Genomic DNA, 20,739 nt, shown 5'->3' with positions numbered 1-20,739 from the left:
TACATGGTTTTGCCTTCACTATGTCTCCCCTTCCTTCAGAGATGCTTGAAGTATTTGCTTCTTAAAACTGTGGGGTCAATTCATGATTCTCTTTCAAACAGGAAAGGATTTGAATGTTTGGCTGCTGCTGCTGCTAAGTCAATTCAGTCGTGTACAACTTTGTGCGACCCCATAGACGGCAGCCCACCAGGCTCCCCTGTCCCTGGGATTCTCCAGGCAAGAACACTGGAGTGGGTTGCCATTTCCTTCTCCAATGCATGAAAGTGAAAAGTGAAAGTGAAGTTGCTCAGTCGTGTCCGACCCTCAGCGACCCTATGGACTGCAGCCTTCCAGGCTCCTCCATCCATGGGATTTTCCAGGCAGGAGTACTGGAGTGGGTTTGGCTGCTACCTCCACTTTAAACCATCCACTCTCTTCTTAACTTTGTAACCTTTTATTCTCACTGAGACTGCTGACAATCAAGAAAGCAATGAGCCAGGCAAGCTTTAGGAAAAGAAAGTATTCTCGAGTAGCTGCATCATTAGGTACTTTGGAATCCCAGTCAAATCCTGCTTGGAACTTTTTATATATCCCTTAAATGTGTACAGAGCTTTACACTTTACACAGTTTCTTACGTTTGCCTTGTAAAGGCATATAAGGCTTATAAGTTATTATCCCCATTGTTCAAATGGGAAAATCTATGTTCATTGAGGAAAATGGTTTAGCCAAACACAAAAATCTTTATGGCAAAGCTGGGACTAACAACGTGTATTAGAGATAGTATGTTTTTAGATTTGTTTTGGGATTCTGTTCCTCTGGTCTGGGATTATGCTAGTGGGTGACTGTATATAACCAAGTTCATATAGTTTGGCTTCCTTTTTTATATTATTTTTCAATGTGTTGGTTTCCGACCCTGCTCTTCTAGTTAAACTAATCACTAACTCTAGAACAATAAGTTTGTCTCCTAAAGACATGTAATGATTTCATTCTTCAAAAAAAAAATAACTCAGGCATATAAATCTATGCATGCTTATTGCTTTTTCATGATTATTCCTTTTCTGTAGAAGAAATTATGGTTATAATTTAAAGGTGATTTTCTAAGTTAGTGAATGCATGAAATTAACTCAAGTTATTTTTGTTTTTGAGCTTTATTCTGACTTATGAAACCAATATCAGTAATGATACCTCTTTATAGGGTTATAGTGAGAAATAACTGAAAGCTTATGAAATCAGCCTAAAAAAAAAATGAATGCCTATTAGTTCTCCTTGTGATAAAATTAATAATACTTTGTTCTAATGCAATATTTTATTTAAGAAATAAAATTATATTTCATTTTTGTTTTTCATCTCACTTAATTCATAACTTTGTTAAAGTCTACAATTTTTAATTCCATACTTTACATTCTGCAAACTTTAGTTTGGTTCATAAATCAGAATTGCATTCTCCCTTCTTGTATTTTTTCTTTTACTTTTAAAATTACATTAATGAGCTGACTGTTTAAGAATCATTCTCATGATTCATTCATCTGTTACTCCTCCCTTTTAAACCTTCAGAACTGAAGGTCTTTTGACAAACCAATATTTATAACAGTTTGACAGCAGGATGAGGAACAGCGTTTGTCTTTGTAACAGCTTGAAGAAAGACCCTTTCCAGGATCCAGTCATGCAGTTACAATCTTGACCTCTTTCTTATGCTGGGAACATACATAGAGCAGCACCTCCCATGTGTTTTCTTGTCCCATTGACTGTCCATTCACTTCCCATCTGTTTGGCAGTCTTAAAGGAACAGAAGGGGCCCTCTTCTTATAAATCTGTCTTTGCAAGTGATAAATGATGTTCTGTCTCTTTAAGAGCTGCCTGGGTGGTTTTCCTTTTCTTAAAATGTTTCAACGTCTCTCCTAACAAAATTCAGAGTAAAATACGCTTTTAAGAATAAGAAGAAAATAGGAAAGAAAGAAATGATGAATTATTTTTATACTTTCTTAATTATTTGGGCCTGAATATCTTACTGGTCTTAAGTCTAGTGCTTTTTTAGCTTTCCCAATTAATTACCTATATCATAGTTGTTAAATTGTATTGATTTTTAGGCTTTCCTGTGGGCAAAAAAAAGAAATTATTTACTTTGAAATACTATATTTAAGCTTTTTTGAGGGAAAAAAATCAATATATTGTTAATGAGTTAGCATATAAAATAACTTCTAAATATTTTTTCATCATAATTTTGAGTTGATAGTTGTATGAATATGAAATATTTTATTACTGGATACAGAATTAAATAACTCACAGGAGATGATTATAATCTTATGGTAGAATCTAACTTTTAAAAAAATAATCATGAATCGTATAGAAATGTATGATTTTTTTCTGTTGCTGAAAATAATGACTTTAAGTATAGATATTTATATCTTTGAGTTTTCTGAGAATTGAGCAGAAATGAAAATACTTTATTTTTTCTCTCACATAGAGATTGTTCATTTCAGTTCAGTTCAGTCGCTCAGTCATGTCCGACTCTTTGCGACCCCATGAATCGCAGCACGCCAGGCCTCCCTATCCATCACCAACTCCCGGAGTTCACCCAGACTCACGTCCACTGAGTCAGTGATGCCATCCAGCCATCTCATCCTCTGTTGTCCCCTTCTCCTCCTGCCCCCAATCCCTCCCAGCATCAGAGTCTTTTCCAATGAGTCAACTCTGCGCATGAGGTGGCCAAAGTACTGGAGTTTCAGCTTTAGCATTATTCCTTCCAAAGAAATCCCAGGGCTGATCTCCTTCAGGATGGACCGGTTGGATCTCCTTGCAGTCCAAGGGACTCTCAAGAGTCTTCTCCAACACCACAGTTCAAAAGCATCAATTCTTCAGCGCTCAGCTTTCTTCACAGTCCAACTCTCACATCCATACATGACCACTGGAAAAACTATAGCCTTGACTAGACGGACCTTTGTTGGCAAAGTAATGTCTCTGCTTTTGAATATGCTATCTAGGTTGGTCATAACTTTCCTTCCAAGGAGTAAGCGTCTTTTAATTTCATGGCTGCAGTCACCATCTGCAGTGATTTTGGAGCCCAAAAAAATAGTCTGACACTGTTTCCCCATCTATTTCCCATGAAGTGATGGGACCAGATGCCATAATCTTCGTTTTCTGAATGTTGAGCTTTAAGCCAACCTTTTCACTCTTCACTTTCACTTTCATCAAGAGGCTTTTTAGTTCCTCTTCACTTTCTGCCATAAGGGTGGTGTCATCTGCATATCTGAGGTTATTGATATTTCTCCCAGCAGTCTTGATTCCAGCTTGTGCTTCTTCCAGCCCAGCATTTCTCATGATGTACTCTGCATAAAAGTTAAATAAGCAGGGTGACAGTATGTGATATTGTTTCCCAAAAATGTTCTTAAATTACTGATTTTAAAAGCGCTGCTGGTATAAAAAGATCATTTTTAGAGTATTATAATATATTGCATGAATCAGCTTCCTGTGGTGTCTCTTCTACAAACTAGCTTGTTAGTTTACTAATTACCTGCCTTATTCCTGAAATAATTTGATGCAGCTTATAAAGATCTACCCTGTGCAAAAGGTAAGTATACTTAAATGATAAGGGTGGAAGGGAAGAGAAAATGCAGGCAATGGAATAATGTGAAACTTAGGATGTGATTGGTGCTCTTGAGGGTTCTGCATACTTTGCTATAAACAAGCTGTCAATTTAGTCTTGAGCTTCCTACTGGTGTTTACGAATTGGTCTCTGATCCCCTAGCCCTGTGTACAGCAAAGCCAATCAACTGACACTGGGTTGTGGTGAAGAAATGTTGTTGTTGTTCTGTCACTAAGTCATATCCAACTCTTTGCAACCCCCATGACTGTAGCACGTCAGGCTCCTCTGTCTTCACCTGCTCCTCTGTCCTCCACTGTCTCCTGGAGTTTGCTGAGGTTCGTGTTCATTGAGTCATTGATGCTGTCTAACCATCTCATCCTCTGCCACCGCCTTCTCCTCCTGCCTTCTGTCTTTCCTGGCATCAGGATCTTTTCCAGTGAGTTGGTTTTTCACATTAAGTGGCCAAAGTGTTGGAGCTTCAGCATCAGTCCTTCCAATGAATATTCAGGGTTGATTTCATTTAGGATTGGCAGTTTGAACTGGCAGTACAGGAGACTCTCAAGAGTCTTCTCTAACAATTCAAAAGCATCGATTTTTCATTACTCGATCTTCTTTATGGATCATCTCTCACATCTATACGTGACTACTGGAAAAACCATAGCTTTGACTATACAGACCTGTTGGCAAAGTGATGTCTCTGGTTTTTAATACGCTGTCTAGGTCTGTCATAACTTTTCTTCAAGGAGCAAGCATCTTTTAATTTCATGGCTGCAGTCATCATCCACAATGATTTTGGAGCCCAAGAAAATAAAATCTGCCACTGTCTGCCACTGTTTCCACTTTTTCCCCTTCTATTTGCCATGAAGTGATGGGACTAGATGCCATGATTTTAGTTTTCTGAATGTTGAGTTTTAAGCCAGCTTTTTCCATTCTCTTTCACCCTCATCAAGAGACTCTTTAGTTCCTCTTCACTTTATGCCATTAGAGTGGTATCATTTACATATCTGAGTTGTTGATATTTCTCCCAGCAATATTGCTTCCAGCTTGAGCTTCATCCAGCTCAGCATTTCACATGATGTACTCTGCATGTAAGTTGAATAAGCAGGGTGACAATATGCAGCCTTGTCATACTCCTTTCCCAATTTTGAATCACTTATTTAATTGTTCCATGTCTGATTCTAACCGTTGCTTCTTGACCTGCATACAGGTTTCTCGGGAGACAGGTGAGATGGTCTGATACTCCCATCTGTTTAAGAATTTTCCACAGTTTGTTGTGGTCTGCACAGTCAAAGGCTTCAGTGTAGTCAGTGAAGCAGAACATAAATTATAATTTATTTCACAGACTTTCCTTATGGCAGCTTTCCTTCTAAATCATATTGTTTTGGGGTCTGACATAAACTTTTAAAATCATCTTTTAAAAAAATATATATTTATTTATTGGCTGCACTGGGTCCTAGCTGTGGCATGTGAACTCTTGGTTGCAGCATGTGGGATCTAGTTCCCTGACTAGGGATCGAACCTGGGTCCCCTGCATTGGGAGCATGGAGTCTTAGCCACCAGACCACCAGGAAAGTCCCTAAAATAATCTTTAATGTTTAGATTAAGTATTGCTTAAGTCAGATCACTCACCTGTCAATAAATGAGTGAACAATGAATGAATATTCATGGGCATCTATTACATAGCAAGTGTAGCACTTGCTGAGTGATTTTAAATGACAGGCTTCTTTGTAAGTAGATAATTCATATAAGCAGTCCTATTCCTGGGTGGAGGGCGGGGTGGGGACAATATAAAATGCATCTTTCTAAAATGAACTCTGCAGTCCTTTGAGAATAATATCATTTGTGGTTGCAGTTTTTGCTAGTAGCTTCAGTTCAGTTCAGTCACTCAGTCGCGTCCAACTCTTTGGGACCCCATGAATCACAGCACACCAGGCCTCCCTGTCCATCACCAACTCCCAGAGTTCACCCAGACTCAATCCATCGAGTCAGTGATGCCATCCAGCCATCTCATCCTCTGTCGTCCCCTTCTCCTCCTGCCCCCAATCCCTCCCAGCATCAGAGTCTTTTCCAATGAGTCAACTCTGCGCATGAGGTGGCCAAAGTACTGGAGTTTCAGCTTTAAAATCATTCCTTCCAAAGAAATCCCAGGGCTGATCTCCTTCAGAATGGACTGGTTGGATCTCCTTGCAGTCCAAGGGACTCTCAAGAGTCTTCTCCAACACCACAGTTCAAAGGCATCAATTCTTCAGCGCTCAGCCTTCTTCACAGTCCAACTCTCACATCCATACATGACCACCAGAAAAACCATAGCCTTGACTAGACAGACCTTTGTTGGCAAAGTAATGTCTCTGCTTTTGAATATGCTATCTAGGTTGGTCATAACTTTCCTTCCAAGGAGTAAGCGTCTTTTAATTTCATGGCTGCAGTCACCATCTGCAGTGATTTTGGAGCCCAAAAAAATAAAGTCTGCCACTGTTTCCACTGTTTCCCCATCTATTTCCCATGAAGTGATGGGACCAGACGCCATGATCTTTGTTTTTTGAATGTTGAGCTTTAAGCCAACCTTTTCACTCTCCACTTTCACTTTCATCAAGAGGCTTTTTAGTTCCTCTTCACTTTCTGCCATAAGGGTGGTGTCATCTGCATATCTGAGGTTATCAGATAAAAAGATACTAAAGAACAAAAGACCACGAATAAGTTTTAAAAGGTGCAATTATTAATAACATCAGAATAGTACATTTCAGTCCTGAGTTCTAAAGTACAATAATATATAGACTTTGAATTTTTTAAGACATATTCCCTCCTTTTATAGATAAAGAAACTAGGACTGTGATTTGTCCACAATACTAAGGTTAAAGGCAAAGCCAGGACTAGAAACTTAGTTCTCCTGATCATACTATCATACGCCTGTTAGTACAGTACGGTCTCATTTATATAAAAATCATATGAAATAACCCATTGATTATTAGGAGCCTTTGACCAGGGATTCCTAACACTGTTTTTTGTCAGACACTCGTTTCATTTTTGTATACTTCATTTTGTGAAGTCTATGTTTTATAAAATTTGTCTATAATACGCTTTTATTTTTAATATGAAACATAGAATTGCAGTTATATATCTCTTAATCAGCCCAAACAGATAATTGTTACAAGAGTAGATGTAATTCTAGCCCAAACAAAGATTTCCATTTGAACTTTTGAAGCAATAGAAATAACCCAGAGAACTCTATTTCTACCTCACAGACCCCTGGAAGTCTGGACCCCTCCCAGCTTTGAAATTACTGTCCCAGTCGCAAACAGCTTTCCCCAGGACACAGGGGATGACGCCTCCCTCTTCTGTAACAAACACGTCTACTGTTTGTCTTTATTAATGAATATGTTTAAAAATAATCATACCTATTTGTAGGGAAGAGAAAAAAATAAACTAAGGGCCAGGACTCAGAAGATAAGTGTTAGATTTAAATGTGCATCTTTGTATCTCTTTGGCTCTTCCTTTCAGCTGTCAAAGGTATACATGTTTCCTGGTGCTAACTCTAAGATTTTGAGTGTAGTTTTGAGAATCTTGAATCTGGTCTGGATTCACTTGTTTTTGGTTGGTGTTCTTTCCTTGTTTCCCTAAATGATTCCTTTAAACACTGAATTTCTAAAGAGCACTTACAGTGTAATTGTCTAATAAAAAGCAAGCCTGTACAGGAACAGCATATGTAACATAATAAGAAGTGTTCCTTTAATTTTCAGTCCCGTAGTGAACAGCTTTTTATAGCAAAATTTCACCTACAAGGTGTCCCCAAGCTTGGTAGAACATGTGCATGCAGCGTGTTATGAAACAGTTCTCTTAAGGAGCATTTGGGTCTTTGGATGTGTGCTTGTATAAAATACACTGCATCCGTAAGTTTGCAGCTCATTTCTCTACGCTTTCTCTAAAAACATCAGAAGTTGTCAAAGGTTTATTTCGGTTCATGTGTAGAGTTGTGCGTGATTCTTTGTTCCTGTTCTAAACTGTTACTAACCACTGAAGTGAGCCTTCTCCCGGGTTTGGCCTTTTGGATTCACAGTGTATTCAAAACCTAATTACAGATTAGTGTGGTTTTGAGACTTTTAGAACAACTATCAGAAGACTCAAAAGGAAAATGAGAGTAGTGGTATCATTTCACGTAGAGATAAAGAGACCCTAAACATGAATGGTGTCAAGTCATCTAAAGAAAAGAAAAAAGAGAAGGAACTTCATTCACTGAGACTGATGGTTTATGAGTTGGGGATTATGGGAATATTCATGACTCAATCAAGAAGCACAATGAATTGATGTTTGAAATTGTTCATCTTTTAAGTAAACATTGGATAAATGGAAAGTAGACTCCGTATTCACTACATGTGGAATTGGCTGTTTCAGTGTACAGAAATAGCAGTTTGTTAATCTCTTCCTGAGTTGGTTTAGTTTATCAAGTAAATCACAAATTTATAAGAATTCTCTAGCTATGTAAATATTTAATGCAAATATTTAATAGAAAAAGGAGTTTGCTCTATAATTAGCCTTGCTAATATATACACATTTTTCCGTGGGAAAGTAAGTTCTAATGTTGATAAATTAAATACCATTAAGATTTGGGGATTTGAAAACACTGTAATAGTGAGACATTAATTTGAAGGATCAGAAAGTGGAAAGTGTTAGTTGCTAACATCCCAACTTGATTTTTATGCATAACTCAGTTTTCTGTGCAGCCAGATACAAGACATTGTTGGAACTTTACATCAGAATTTAAAATTAATTCAAATATGGAAAATAATGTTGCTTATTATTTGTAATATAACTTCCTTGCAAAGCTTGAAATCATGCATGTGTGTGCTTATATAGTCATCATATTTTAGCCTTCTTAAGTAAGGTGTAATAATTAAGTCCTCCCTCCACTCCCCCATCAATTGCTATTGTATTCTAAGACCTGAGTATTCTCTGTTCCGTGTTGTTGGGAGCCTACCAGCTTTTCTTGATCTTCATTGTCAACATGTACCCTGCCTCTTGTTCACAGACTTGCTCTAGCTCTTGTGATCCTGACATAACATCCTGGAAGCATGTTAAGTGCTTCTTTCCCCCTTCTTGATAACCTGTAGCCATCATTCTCCATGCCATACTTGTGGTAACTTCATTTATCAAATATTTATTAAGCATGTATAGTAAGTCAGACACTGTTGTAGACACTGAAGACGCTGAGCTTTTTTGGTCCAGTTTCCTGCTCTAATATTGTTCTCCAAGGGTCTCTCCAAATGTGTATAGATCTAATCTCAAGAGGAAGAAGTAATAATAATACTCATCTTACCATAATATTCATATTATGATAGCATAATATACATTTTTTAGACACTCCTAGACACAGAATTACTTACGTTCTCAGTTAACTATCTTATTTTCTATTTTTATTATCAAAATATCTTGTTTCACAGAAGGCAAAACTTGCAACAAATACACTTGCAATAATAGCATTTGTTTTGTTACCATTTAGAATCTGCATATGGTAGTAGATCTGGTATGTGTCTCTGAATTGGAGGAAGGTGGACAAGGCTAACTCTCCAGGCTTAATAGCCTCGTCTTTGGCAGTGAAACGTGTGGGGTTATATGAGGACCGAATGAAATGTGGGATCTGAAATCACACAAAGCATAGTAGACACTTACAGACTTAGAGAGAGGTAGAAGGTAAGCAAGGAATTCTTCGTAAAGGCAGGGTATCATATGTCCCCATGTCACTTCAGTAAGTACATTATATAAGTGAAGGAACAAATGGAGAAATGAGTTCTCCAGTTTAGTATTAAAACATTTATCACAGTTATTCTTTTTTCTTTTAACTTTTACCTCCATCCTCTTCTCTCTCATCTCCTCCCATTAATTCCTAGTTACTTACTAGTGTGCTTTGTGTTATTCTTGAGGTTTCAGGGCACAGAGGTATAGTGTCTTGATGTTCCAGTGGTAAAATATTTTGTAAAAACAACTTTTTAAAGGGATAATTGGTAGTTTTTTATTCTGTGGTTTTCATATATAATTAGTTTTTTAAAAACTTTATGAGGAACATCACTTATCTTGAATTTTAGAAGAATTTGAATTTGATTCAGATTCCAGTGTTAGGCACACGCATCAGAGTGGCTCTTGGTCTCTGTCAATACACGTAGATCTTTCTGTGAACAGTGTCTTGTGAGTGATGCTACTGTCCCACACACTCACAGATAGTCTGTCCAGCTGAGCATAGAGGTCATTGACGGGGCAAAGGATGGATAGAGCTGGCCCTTCAGCTGCCTGATTGTACTCAGATGATGGAGCAGATAGATTGTGATTTACTTCCTTCATACAATACAGTTTTCCCACGTAGAAGTAGTTCTCAGTACAGTGTTTAGAGAGCTGCTAAGGCTCTGAACACTTGTTTGAGATTTCCATGTTTTGTGCTATTTAAGCTAGATGATTTTTTAAAGACCTCATCCATTTCCAAAATTCTGTGAGATGATTTAGAAAACTTTTTTCGCCCTATTTCCCAGCCTCCTCTAAAGAAGGTCGTCAACTGAACTATAGTATCTGAAACTCTGTAAATGTTCAGTGAAGAAGATAGGTGAACTGTTCTAAGTAACTATATGAAATAATTTTTAAAATAAAAATATGGCCTTTTTTTGTGAAAGGAAGGATGTTTACTGGTTTGACTGCTAGTTAAAAAAACAAACAAACAAAAAAACAAAAAAAACAGACTACAAAAAGTATGAACTAAATTTCCAGGAATCTGATTTTTTTTAGATAGAAGCAAGGAATTCTTGCTTACATTTAACTGTAGCATATTTTCTCAGTAAATACTTTGTTTAAAATAATAGGGGATCCCTCTGCCCTGGATTTTTTTGGTGTGTATTCATCTCAGTCTAATACCAAGAATTAGAAGTTCTAAATTACTGGAAGAAGAAAATGAAAACATTCCATTCTTTATATACAACTCCGGTGGGCTATGCTGAGCTCCTGCAGTGCTAACAAAAATTTACCAAAAGAACAGTTCTTTTTATTGGCTACTCATCACAAATGCTGTCTCATTGATAAAAAAGGATACTTATATCTTCGATTGCAGACTATTTTTAAATGTAAAAGATGCAAATGTTGTAAATCAATTATATTTCAGTTTTTAAAAAATAGAAAAGCTGAAAAAAAGAATAAACACTGTACGAGTAAGAATAGAAGGTAGAAGGCTTTGCAGTTTTGCCTTTAGGTCACCAACTTTGAACCAGTCATTTCACTTTAATTGATAATTGACTCACTAACATATTATGTTAACAGGGTAAAAGTACTTGTTATCATGCTTACTGTTGTTCAGTCACTAAGTCATGTCCAACTCTTTGCGACACCATGGACTGCAGCACGCCAAGCTTCCCTGTCTTTCACTATCTCCTGGAGTTTGCTCAAACCCACATCCATTGAGTCAGTGATGCCATCCAACCATCTCATCCTCTATCGCCCCCTTCTCCTTTTGCCCTCAATCTTTCCTAGCATCAGGGTCTTTGCTAATGAGTCACATCAGGTGGCCAAAGTATTGGAGCTTCAGCTTCAGCCATCAGTCCTTCTAAAGAATATTCATGGTTGATTTCCTTTAGGATTGACTGGTTTGATCTCCTTGTTGTTTAAGGGACTCTCAGGAGTCTTCTCCAGCACCACAGTTCAATAGCATGCCTAACCTGTGTTTTAAAATAGGAGCTACCTGATTAAGTTAGTAGTGAAGTAGAATAAATCATGACTCTTTCTGCTTTTAATATTAGGAGATTGGCATGCCATGTGAACACATTTTGAAGGAAATTTTTATATTTCAGGGAGAATTTGTAGATTTTATTTGAACACCTAAAGTGAAAACCTGAAATCAAATAAAATAAATCTGTCTTCAGTGGCTCAGGTGTTTTTAAATTTTCCTTCCTCATTCACAGAAAGAAAAGTACATTTTTATTATTTTTTAAGTGTTATTGCCTTTTTCATTTTTGTTGAAGGTACTTCCTATAGTTTCTTTTTTGTCTTCAGTGTTAGGACATTTTGACATGTAAAGTGTACATTTTAATGTGGTCATATTGGTTGATCTTTGTAACTCTTCCTATTACTTCACACCTAGAAAGTCATTTTCTAGTTGAAGGCCAGTTATATACTCACCTGTATTCTCTTCTAATTTTAAAAAGTTTGGTTTCATTATTTTATATTTTCCTCTGTTCCAGATAATGCTAACTGTGAGTACTTGGTTAGACCCCAGAGAATCTTAACAACTCCTTAAAATTATATACATAATTGTATGTGTATCTATATCTATATTTGCCTTTTTCTGTGTAAGAATCTGCAACATTTATTAGATTCTCAAAAGGATCTGTCCCCTACATACACTCCTCCCCTTTCCAAAAAATTATTAGAAGGGCTACTGCTATAATCTCTTTGAACTTTATTTGGATATCAGATGGTATGTCATGTGAAGGTAATTTTTCCCCTTTTCCTAAGTAGTTCAAGTATCCCAAACCATTGCCGTCAAGAAATAAATTTGTTTTTAATTAATTTGTTATCTTTTTATTTCTACAGAAAAAGTTAGAGAAATCCAAGAAAAACTTGATGCATTTATTGAAGCTCTTCATCAGGAGAAATAAATTATAAGTGAGTAAAAAAATCTCTTACTGCATTGGTACTGACTAAACACAAAATTTATATTTAAAACTTACTTTAACAGTTTACCATTCTACTTAACTATATCCTACTTACTCCTTAATAATAATCTTAATGTAATTAAATAATTTAAAAAGCAGGAATTTCCAAAACTAGATTCTACAGTTTTTATGTATGATGTTCCTTTGAATAACTTGATCGCCTTGTGGCTGAACTAAAAATATCCCCTAGAACTCATTTTGAACATAAAAAAAGGTGAACAAAGCTAAAATATTTCATGATATGCTGGTGGCTCATAGATTTTCTGTTTATAAAGAATTGAACTGTTGCACTCATTTTCTCATTGATCGTATTCAATGAATAATCACATATATGTTCACTTGCAAAGCTTTTTATTTTGGGTTGACTAAAAATTTTCATAATTGCTCTTAATCTTATTTTCAGTATTTAAAAACATTTGAATAAACTTTTTCAATTTAAAATAACTCGACAGCTATAGAATTTAGGACTCTTCTGAATGTATGGGCTCTTGTCTAATTCTGTAGTGTGGCATTATAAGCAGTGCCTAATAAAATATTATATTTGAAGACTTCCCTTAATAGCAGAGTTAATTGCTAATTATTGCTGAAAAAATATAATTAGGAAGTATTTTATTGAAGAGAAAGGGAAAGTGCTATAATTAAGACCTTATCACTTATTTAAAATGTTTAATTACTTTATTTGTGAGTCCTTGCTCTGTAAACAGCTTGCAACACAGAAGTTAACGGAGTAGAAATGTGAAAGTTTTTCTCCCTAGCTGCACTGTGTTCAGAAAAGGCCCTTAAATCAGACTGCCTACTTTCTTGTACTGTCGAGGCAATATATTTGAGAAAGCAAGCTAGAAAAAGGAAGCACAGCTCAGAGCCAGCATCACATAAAAGGGTACACCAGCAATGAATGAGAGAGGAAGGAGTAGAAAGCTTTAGAATAATGCTTTGTTACTTTGTTTCTCTTTCATAAGCTAAGACAGGTATATGGATGTATACAAAAATGTGTCTAGAAACTAAATATTAATCATCTTTCACACAGGCCAAAAATAATTCAGTATTTTTAAGTGTCTGTGCTCATAAACGTTTTATACAATTTCAGTGTACGAGAATTTTCTTTTAAAACCATGAAATGTTATGATGTCTTCCTCATTGTCGTAGTTCCTTACTATCAGTAGTTAATGTTAGAAACATTTGAGAATCTTCTGGATTTGGAGATTCTCTTCATAAGCATCAGAGTTTGCTTGATACTTTTGTTTACAAATATAGTTTTTTTGGGGGGTGGAATTCACAGAAACCCAATTAAAAATATCAGGTGCATTTCCATCTCTTTAATGAAATAAGGAAGCCCAGAGCCAACCAGGTCAGTGTCACTTACCTAAGCTGGTCACTGTGACATCTGGAGTGGTTGTTGCTGCCAGGAACATGCCTTTTCCTACCAAAGTGTTTGTCCCAGGTGAAGGCCGAGACAGTCCTACGAGGCAGGTTGTGTACCGGAAAACAGTCCCAGCTTTTTTTGTTCCCTACTTGTCTCTGCTCTCTAGGGCACTTCCCACCCCTTGGGATTCATGGCTCTGTGAACTGTTATATTCATCTGTGAGTTGGACAGATGATCTATTTTGTATCCTGCACATCCACTTAAAAGAATAAATCTGGGACTTCTCTCGTGGTCCAGTGGTTAAGACTGTTCTCCCAGTGCAGGGAGCCTAGTTCTATAGGTTCCATGGTTGGGAAACTGATCTCAGATGCCACGGGTGAGGCTAGAAAAAAAAAGTAAAAGAACAAATCTGGCAAAACTGTAGCCTTGCTTCATTTTGACCATTTAATAAAAGTTGCCAGGCATCTTAGGGAATTTGTATTCCTCTCAGTGAGTTTTGAGATGCGTGTAGTTACTCAGCCTGATCATTTTGAATAACTGATACTTGGCGAAGATGAATTCCAATATTTTTTGATTCATACATCATATTTGATAAAACTTTTATTGTTCTGGTGGATATTTCAAATTTATTAAAGCTAGCAAATTAGGCAGTTAAGCTTCAATATTTTTATGATCATACAATAGTAAAATTTACTTAGAAATTTTACATTTGTCTCCCCAGACCTAAATTTACCAATGAAAATTCTGTTTATTTTTACAGAATCCTACTCATCATATAATCACCTCAGCATACATCTGAAGAAAGAAAACTCAAAAGTCTTTTGTCTTGCCTTTTTTTTCCTTCTGCTATTCTGCCTTTCTAAACATAAAATAAAGTCATGGAATAAAAATAATTTATGTGTGTTAGAGGCACTTTAACAGTCAGCTGCCTTTTGAATGGAAGAACAGTGGAAATGCCATTAACATTCTGTTTTATTGTATTTAAGTGACAAGTTGGGATAATTTAAGTGGTGTGGCCATTAGGCTGTCCTTGAAGATAAGAAACTTGCACTCCTGCTTGTCGTCTCGTTTCTAGTGGCGCGAGTTCAGCTAACTCTTTAGCCGTCGTTACTCAATGTCATTTCTTTTGCAGAGAAAGAATGTTAGGTGTTTTGAAATAAAACTTACGGCAATTTTCTAAAGGCTATCAATTGTATGTAAAATGATGGTAACCTGCTGAGTTGTTGTCTGTATCTGCAGTGTTCTGTGTACAGAAGCTATTTGACCAGGATAGCTCAGTTTATATTTACTTGAAAGAAAGTGAGTTAACAGAAAAACTCTTCAAATAGGTTAATTTGTATTACAATTCTGTGTGCATTCAGTGAAAGATTTCGGCCCTTCATTGACAGCTTAGAAGTTGCTTTAGAAGCTAAGAGTAGCAGCTTACCTGTTTGTTTCAGTTGATGTTTTTGTACTGAATTCATTCATTTTGGATGTTTTATACTTGAGCTAGGCTTTCTTGTTGACAGTGGTTTTGTTTTTGTTTTTTTTTACCTGTTGACTGAGCTGTTGGATTGTGATGGGGAAGATTAAGAATCATCAATTGACTAATTCATTTAGACTATTGTCGAACATTTCATTGAGGCCTCAGGAAAAGCCTTCTTTCATAAAACTGTGTTTTAAATGGAATTACGTTTCATTTAAATTATTTCAACAATTAGAATTATGTTGACCATTCCCTTCTTCTCTGGATGTTTAAAGAAAAATATAAAGTTTAATTCATTGCAGTTCAATTACGGTAATATCCTCACATCATTTTCATGTTTTTTTTTTTAATAAATATTTTGTAATGGCTACAAGACTTTAAAGCAAAGAAATAGGCCATTTTTGACTTTGAATGTTTTTGCCATTTAACTATGCTTCTTGCTGCCATCTCATTACACCTTTAGTATTCTGATAAAAGTGTCCATTTGTGACAGTTTTTATTTTACTTAATCTTTAAGTTTCTTGGAATTACATTTTGGTAACAGTTCCCACATTTTTTTAAATTTAACATCAGTACATTCTTTATTGTGATCTCTATCAAGATCTGACACAATATGCAAGGTTAAAGGATACCACAAAATGTTTCAGAAATTGAAAATTCAGGAATTATTTTTTGTATACTGTTTGATAGGATGTAGATGCAGTTTTAAGCAGAGAGTAGCAATGTATTTTACTTGGGAGCTGAGTCATCGAGAACATTTCTGTGTCCTTCAGACCTAGGGACAGTGAGTGAGTGGGTGGGCGAATGGAGAGGGAACAGAGGGCCCTGATGTTCTGTACAGAGGTTAAGAAGTGACCGTACTGGTTAACTCCCTCCAACTAGTGCTGGCCAGTGGGTATATACCCTCACTGAAGCAGACATCATTCAGTTAGTAATTAATATTTTTGCAGTTGTAAAACACAGCAACTTTACAACTACAAATGTATTGCTAAAAAAAAAAAAAAGGAAAAGGACCGTGTTTATTTCTGTGAGCTATGGATAGGGAAAAATGCACTCAGCTGTGTTTCTACAGATTTCCCCCAAGCAAAAGGCTGATGTTAAGTCAGTGCTTTTATCGCATCTTTCTATAAATTTAAGAAGGGGTGGTTAAAGGAGATGTCTCCATTTCTTTGAGATCAGTATTTGTGATTTAAATATATAAATAATAAAATGTTATTAAAAATCCCATTTTAGAGTCCAGACATTTCCCTGTCCTACTCAGTAATATGACTTCTTTCATGGATTGTATATTGTTTTCCTTTATGGCTGATCTCACACTAAGCATGCTTCCCTCCCCACCCAAAAGCTATTTCTTAAAATCGGATGTTTTAAAAGAAAAAAAAAACCCTCAGATTCTCAACAGTAAACAGTAAACTGTTGTGTCAGTAGTTCAGAAATCACAAATGATTCAAATGTAAACAAATCACTATGCAAAAGTATAAAAATGTAACAAATAGAAACAAATTCTATGTACAGAAGTTAAATTCTAATGAGACCAGGAATCATTTTGTTTTTCACCACAGAATTTGCAAGGAATAGAATGAACAAAGCTCTGTACTGAAGACTGAACAACTGTAAATAGATTTAAAAGGTACTCGATCCAGGTATCAATTTAAGAAATGAAGCTATGTAGGCAGTGAATGATGGGAAACGAGCGGTTCCTGCAGCTTCACGGTTGAACCATAGTTCAGCTGAGCTGTGGTTACAAGTGGAGCAGTCAGCCTTTCTTAGCTGCTTAATTATGTCCTCTTTTCTCTGTATTATCCCCTTTCCAGGCTTGACTCTGGCACACTCCTTCCCACAAATTATTTAGCCTCCAGATACAAATGAATAGTGTAATAATGAATAGGGATCATTGCAGAGAGTGGTATTTCCTGACCTTATAATTTGGGAATTTTGCATATGATATTAAGATTCAGAGTGTAGGTTTAAAAGGTAAATCCCTTAGTCAATAATTTTATTTTTATTTATTTTAGATGTATTTATGTGCTAAAAGAAATATATTTTAGTTTTCCAATAAAGGGGATCAAAGTTTTGTGTTTTTTTTTTTTTACAGTTTTGATTCTCTAAGCTGGTATATGCTATAGTTTCAGGAACTTCAGCAATATAGAAATGTGCTTATAAATATGCTTACCTTTTGAATAATCATGGCTTTGTGTTTAAATATTTAAAACTTAGCCTTGTTTTTACTTGTGCACTATGAATGAACTTTGTATTATTTTTTAAAACGTTCACACTATATGTAGATGTTACTGCAATTTATATTTTGCCTGTGCTTGATCTAAAATCATTGGTGTAGATGAGTAATTAAAGACACTGAAATCATGTTATTGGAGATCATCTTTTAAGTTGTCTCTGTTATAATGAGGGGGAGAGAGAGAGAAACTTATGCACCCAGGATGATAATTGACTCCACAGTATAACCAAATTCACGGTCTAATAAGCCTCTTAACATGTGGCTCTTCTTGGAATGCTTGACTTTCACATGCCTCACATTGCATAGTTGTAATTCATGATCTAACCATGCTTTTTCATGTCTTGATATTTGTCAATACACTTTGGTATTTTCTTTGGTGAAATATATTTTTTAAATGTTTTTAATTGCATTTTGCTACCATGGCCATCATTTTCATTGATGATGCTAACCTGTTTAGTCATTTATGAGGCTGCCTAAGAAGGCATCATTAAGTCTTAGAACCAGAAGGAACCTTAAAGATCACTGCATTCCATCTACCACCCAATTACGAACTCCCTTTTTTTTTTTTAAATAGAATTTTTCCCAGAACTTTGCTCATGTGTGTGTTTAGTTGCTCAGTTGTGTCCGACTCTTGGCGACCATATGGGCTATAGCCCAGCAGGCTCTTCTGTCCATGGGGGTTCTCCAGGCAAGAATACTAAAGTGAGTTGCCATGCCCTTCTCTAGGGGATCTTCCCAACCCAGGGATCGAACTCAGGTCTCCCGCATTGCAGGCAGATTACCATCTGAGCCACGAGGAAAGCCCAAGAATACTGAAGTGGGTAGCTTATCCCTTTTCCAGGGAAACTTTCCGACTCAGGAATCAAACAGGGGTCTCTTGCCTTGCAGGTGGATTCTTTACCAGCTGACCTTAAGATTTGGTGACCATTAGATACATAAAATAAGACAGTGTGTGGATGTATCTTCTCCCTGATTCACACGGTTAGGTAAAGCCAAAACCAGGAAGAGTCTGTAAAGTCACGATTGCTTCCATAAGCGGCACACAGTCGCTGGAGTGTGGTATATTTTCTGGTGAATAGATGTTAAGACAGTTTTAAATTCCTTTAGAAAATTTAGAGGGAAGGACATATTTCAATCATATTAACAGTTATTTCACTTATCAGTGGTATTCATCCTTTGTGTACTTCAAGATCTTCCTACGTCAAAGTTTGAAGAGTTTGCTTCCTGAAGATTTAATAGGGTAATTTATCTGTTTTCTGCCAATACTTTCAGCTGAAGAATTAGCATCTTGGTCAAAGTGAAGTAGCTACCATGTGCCTATAAATAATAGAGATGTATTTAATTACGTTACAAAGTGTGTTTTAAAATAATAATTGCTATTTAAATTTAAACTAAAATATTCAACTTGTGATAACAAGTCATAAATAATTTCTACACATATTAGACTAAGTTGATAGATGTAGAAAACTTAAGAGTTAAGACAGGTACTATAAAAGTTGTCAGAGATTAAAAAGCAGAGTAGTGTCCAGAGTTTAAGTGTGAGTGATACTTAGCCTAAAGACACTTTTATAAAATAAGCTGAGAAAAGATGTACATCATAAGGCAGTGGGTTAAGTGTGTATCTTGAAATGAGAGTTGAGTTACCAGCTTGACAGAGAATGTGTATATGATCACCCTCTGAAGCCTTCATGTGGGTTTTGTTCACATTCTACGGATCAGTGTTAAGGTTTATTTGGGGTCAAGTCACTGACCGGGGTAACTACAGCTTTTAAATGTTTTTGTAAACCAGTTCCTTATTCTGTGTGGTAAAGAATTCGTATCATTTGTTTTGTTTTTAACTAACTTATATGTAGCATGGTTCCTACCCAAGTATTTGAGAATTGCAAAAAGTCATTTAAAAAATTGTAGGCCAGAGACCCCAGTGAAGATCCAATGAAAACTGCCAGCAGCCTCTACAGAGGCATGTCTTATGGTTGAGTTAGAATATAGGTTTCTCTCCTTAAGAGTTCAAAGAAGAATGTCCATTTTGAAACTGTCTCTTGGAATAACTAAATCATAGCAACAACACAAGAATTAGAATTTTATCCACTTGTGAAAAATTATGGTCATGGTATACATGATCTAACACTTGCCAAAAGCTTGTGAGACTTCTAACATTTGTGAGAAAATATGTAGGAAATAGGTTAACTCCATCTTCTTGTTTGTTTTGCTAAAGTTTATCTGAAAATTAGGCCAAATCAGAAAGCAATACTGCCTGAACTACTTACCTTTACCCACTTATTAATTTATCTAATATTATGCCCTTTGCTTTCACAAATATTTTATGATGCACCTGTTTAAAGAAAATACACAGCACCTTTTGCAAAAGTTAAAATGACATGTCTCAATTAACACTTAGGTTCTTTAAGGATTTCTAGATAGTTCAGGACCAGCCAAGTTTCCCACTCCCGAGCAAAGCATATAGTGCTTAAAAGTGTTAATCACTCAGTCATGTCCAACTCTGTGAATCCATGGACTGTGTCACCTGCCAGGCTCATCTGTCCATGCACTTCTTCAGGCAAGAATACTGGAGTAGGTTGCTATTTCCTTCTCCAGGGCATCTTCTCGACCCAGGAATCAAACCCGGGTCTCCTGCATTGCAGGCAGACTCTATTGTCTGAGCCACCAGGGAAGCCCATATACACTGCTTCACTTCTTTCAAAGACAACTCAAGACTTCACCTGTTTTTTTGCCTCAGCTACCAGGAAATATTGAAATGAACATATCTCTTAAGGAATGAACCTATTCATTTCTCTGCTTCCTTAGTTTGTGTTCCATTTTTATTTTTAATCTCTCTTTTCCATACATCTTAACACAGAAGTAATCATGGGTCATTAACAAAAATGCCGTACTTAACTCTTTCTCCATTAAGAACTGTATTTGCCTAGAGGGCTTAAGTCAAAAGTTCTCACACTTGCAGTCAGTGGTGCTCCGGGTGGTATGCAGCCAACACTTCTGATCAGCACAGGAGTTCTGACCTGCGCCGTTGCAGCCCTCCTTAGGCAACTTGGTAGTCCCCCACTCCCGGGAGGTCACCATATCGATGCCGAACTTCGTGCAGACACACAATCAGCATAGTGCACTACAGCCCAGAACTCCTGGGCTCAGATCATGCTCCCGCCTCAGCATCCCGAGTAGCTGGGACTACAGGCACACACCGGCTCTCAGAGAACGTGCCTCCCCCTGCCAGCAGCAACACTAATGGGAGGAGGTGGTGCTTGATGTGTTTCGGAGGAAAGGTGTGCAGCCACCTCAGTCTACAGCGTTGCAGGGGTGGCCACACACCCTGAGAAGGACTCCCAGAAGGACTCTTAGTGTCCATGGAAAGGACAGCAGGGCCATGAGCTGTCACTGGCCGTGAGCTTTTGGGGATCTATCTAGAAACCCCCTGAA

General features: G+C 36.7%; 1 protein-coding gene across 4 annotated transcripts in view; it reads left to right on the top strand.

Moving 5' to 3' along the window:
* The window catches only part of OPA1 (OPA1 mitochondrial dynamin like GTPase), an 86,613-nt gene extending 69,168 nt beyond the window's left edge, over positions 1 to 17,445 (top strand). For all 4 annotated transcript variants that reach the window (XM_070789726.1, XM_070789714.1, XM_070789718.1 and 1 more), the window contains 2 exons: positions 12,122 to 12,193; positions 14,367 to 17,445. In XM_070789726.1, coding sequence (XP_070645827.1) covers positions 12,122 to 12,186 — 65 coding nt within the window. In that variant the 3' untranslated portion in view covers positions 12,187 to 12,193; positions 14,367 to 17,445. The remainder of the gene's footprint in view (positions 1 to 12,121; positions 12,194 to 14,366) is intronic.
* Positions 17,446 to 20,739: the final 3,294 nt, after the last annotated feature.

Source organism: Bos indicus, chromosome 1, assembly GCF_029378745.1.
Source record: "Bos indicus isolate NIAB-ARS_2022 breed Sahiwal x Tharparkar chromosome 1, NIAB-ARS_B.indTharparkar_mat_pri_1.0, whole genome shotgun sequence".
In the NCBI taxonomy this organism is placed as follows: domain Eukaryota; kingdom Metazoa; phylum Chordata; class Mammalia; order Artiodactyla; family Bovidae; genus Bos; species Bos indicus.
This window is presented reverse-complemented; position numbering and strand designations above follow the sequence as displayed.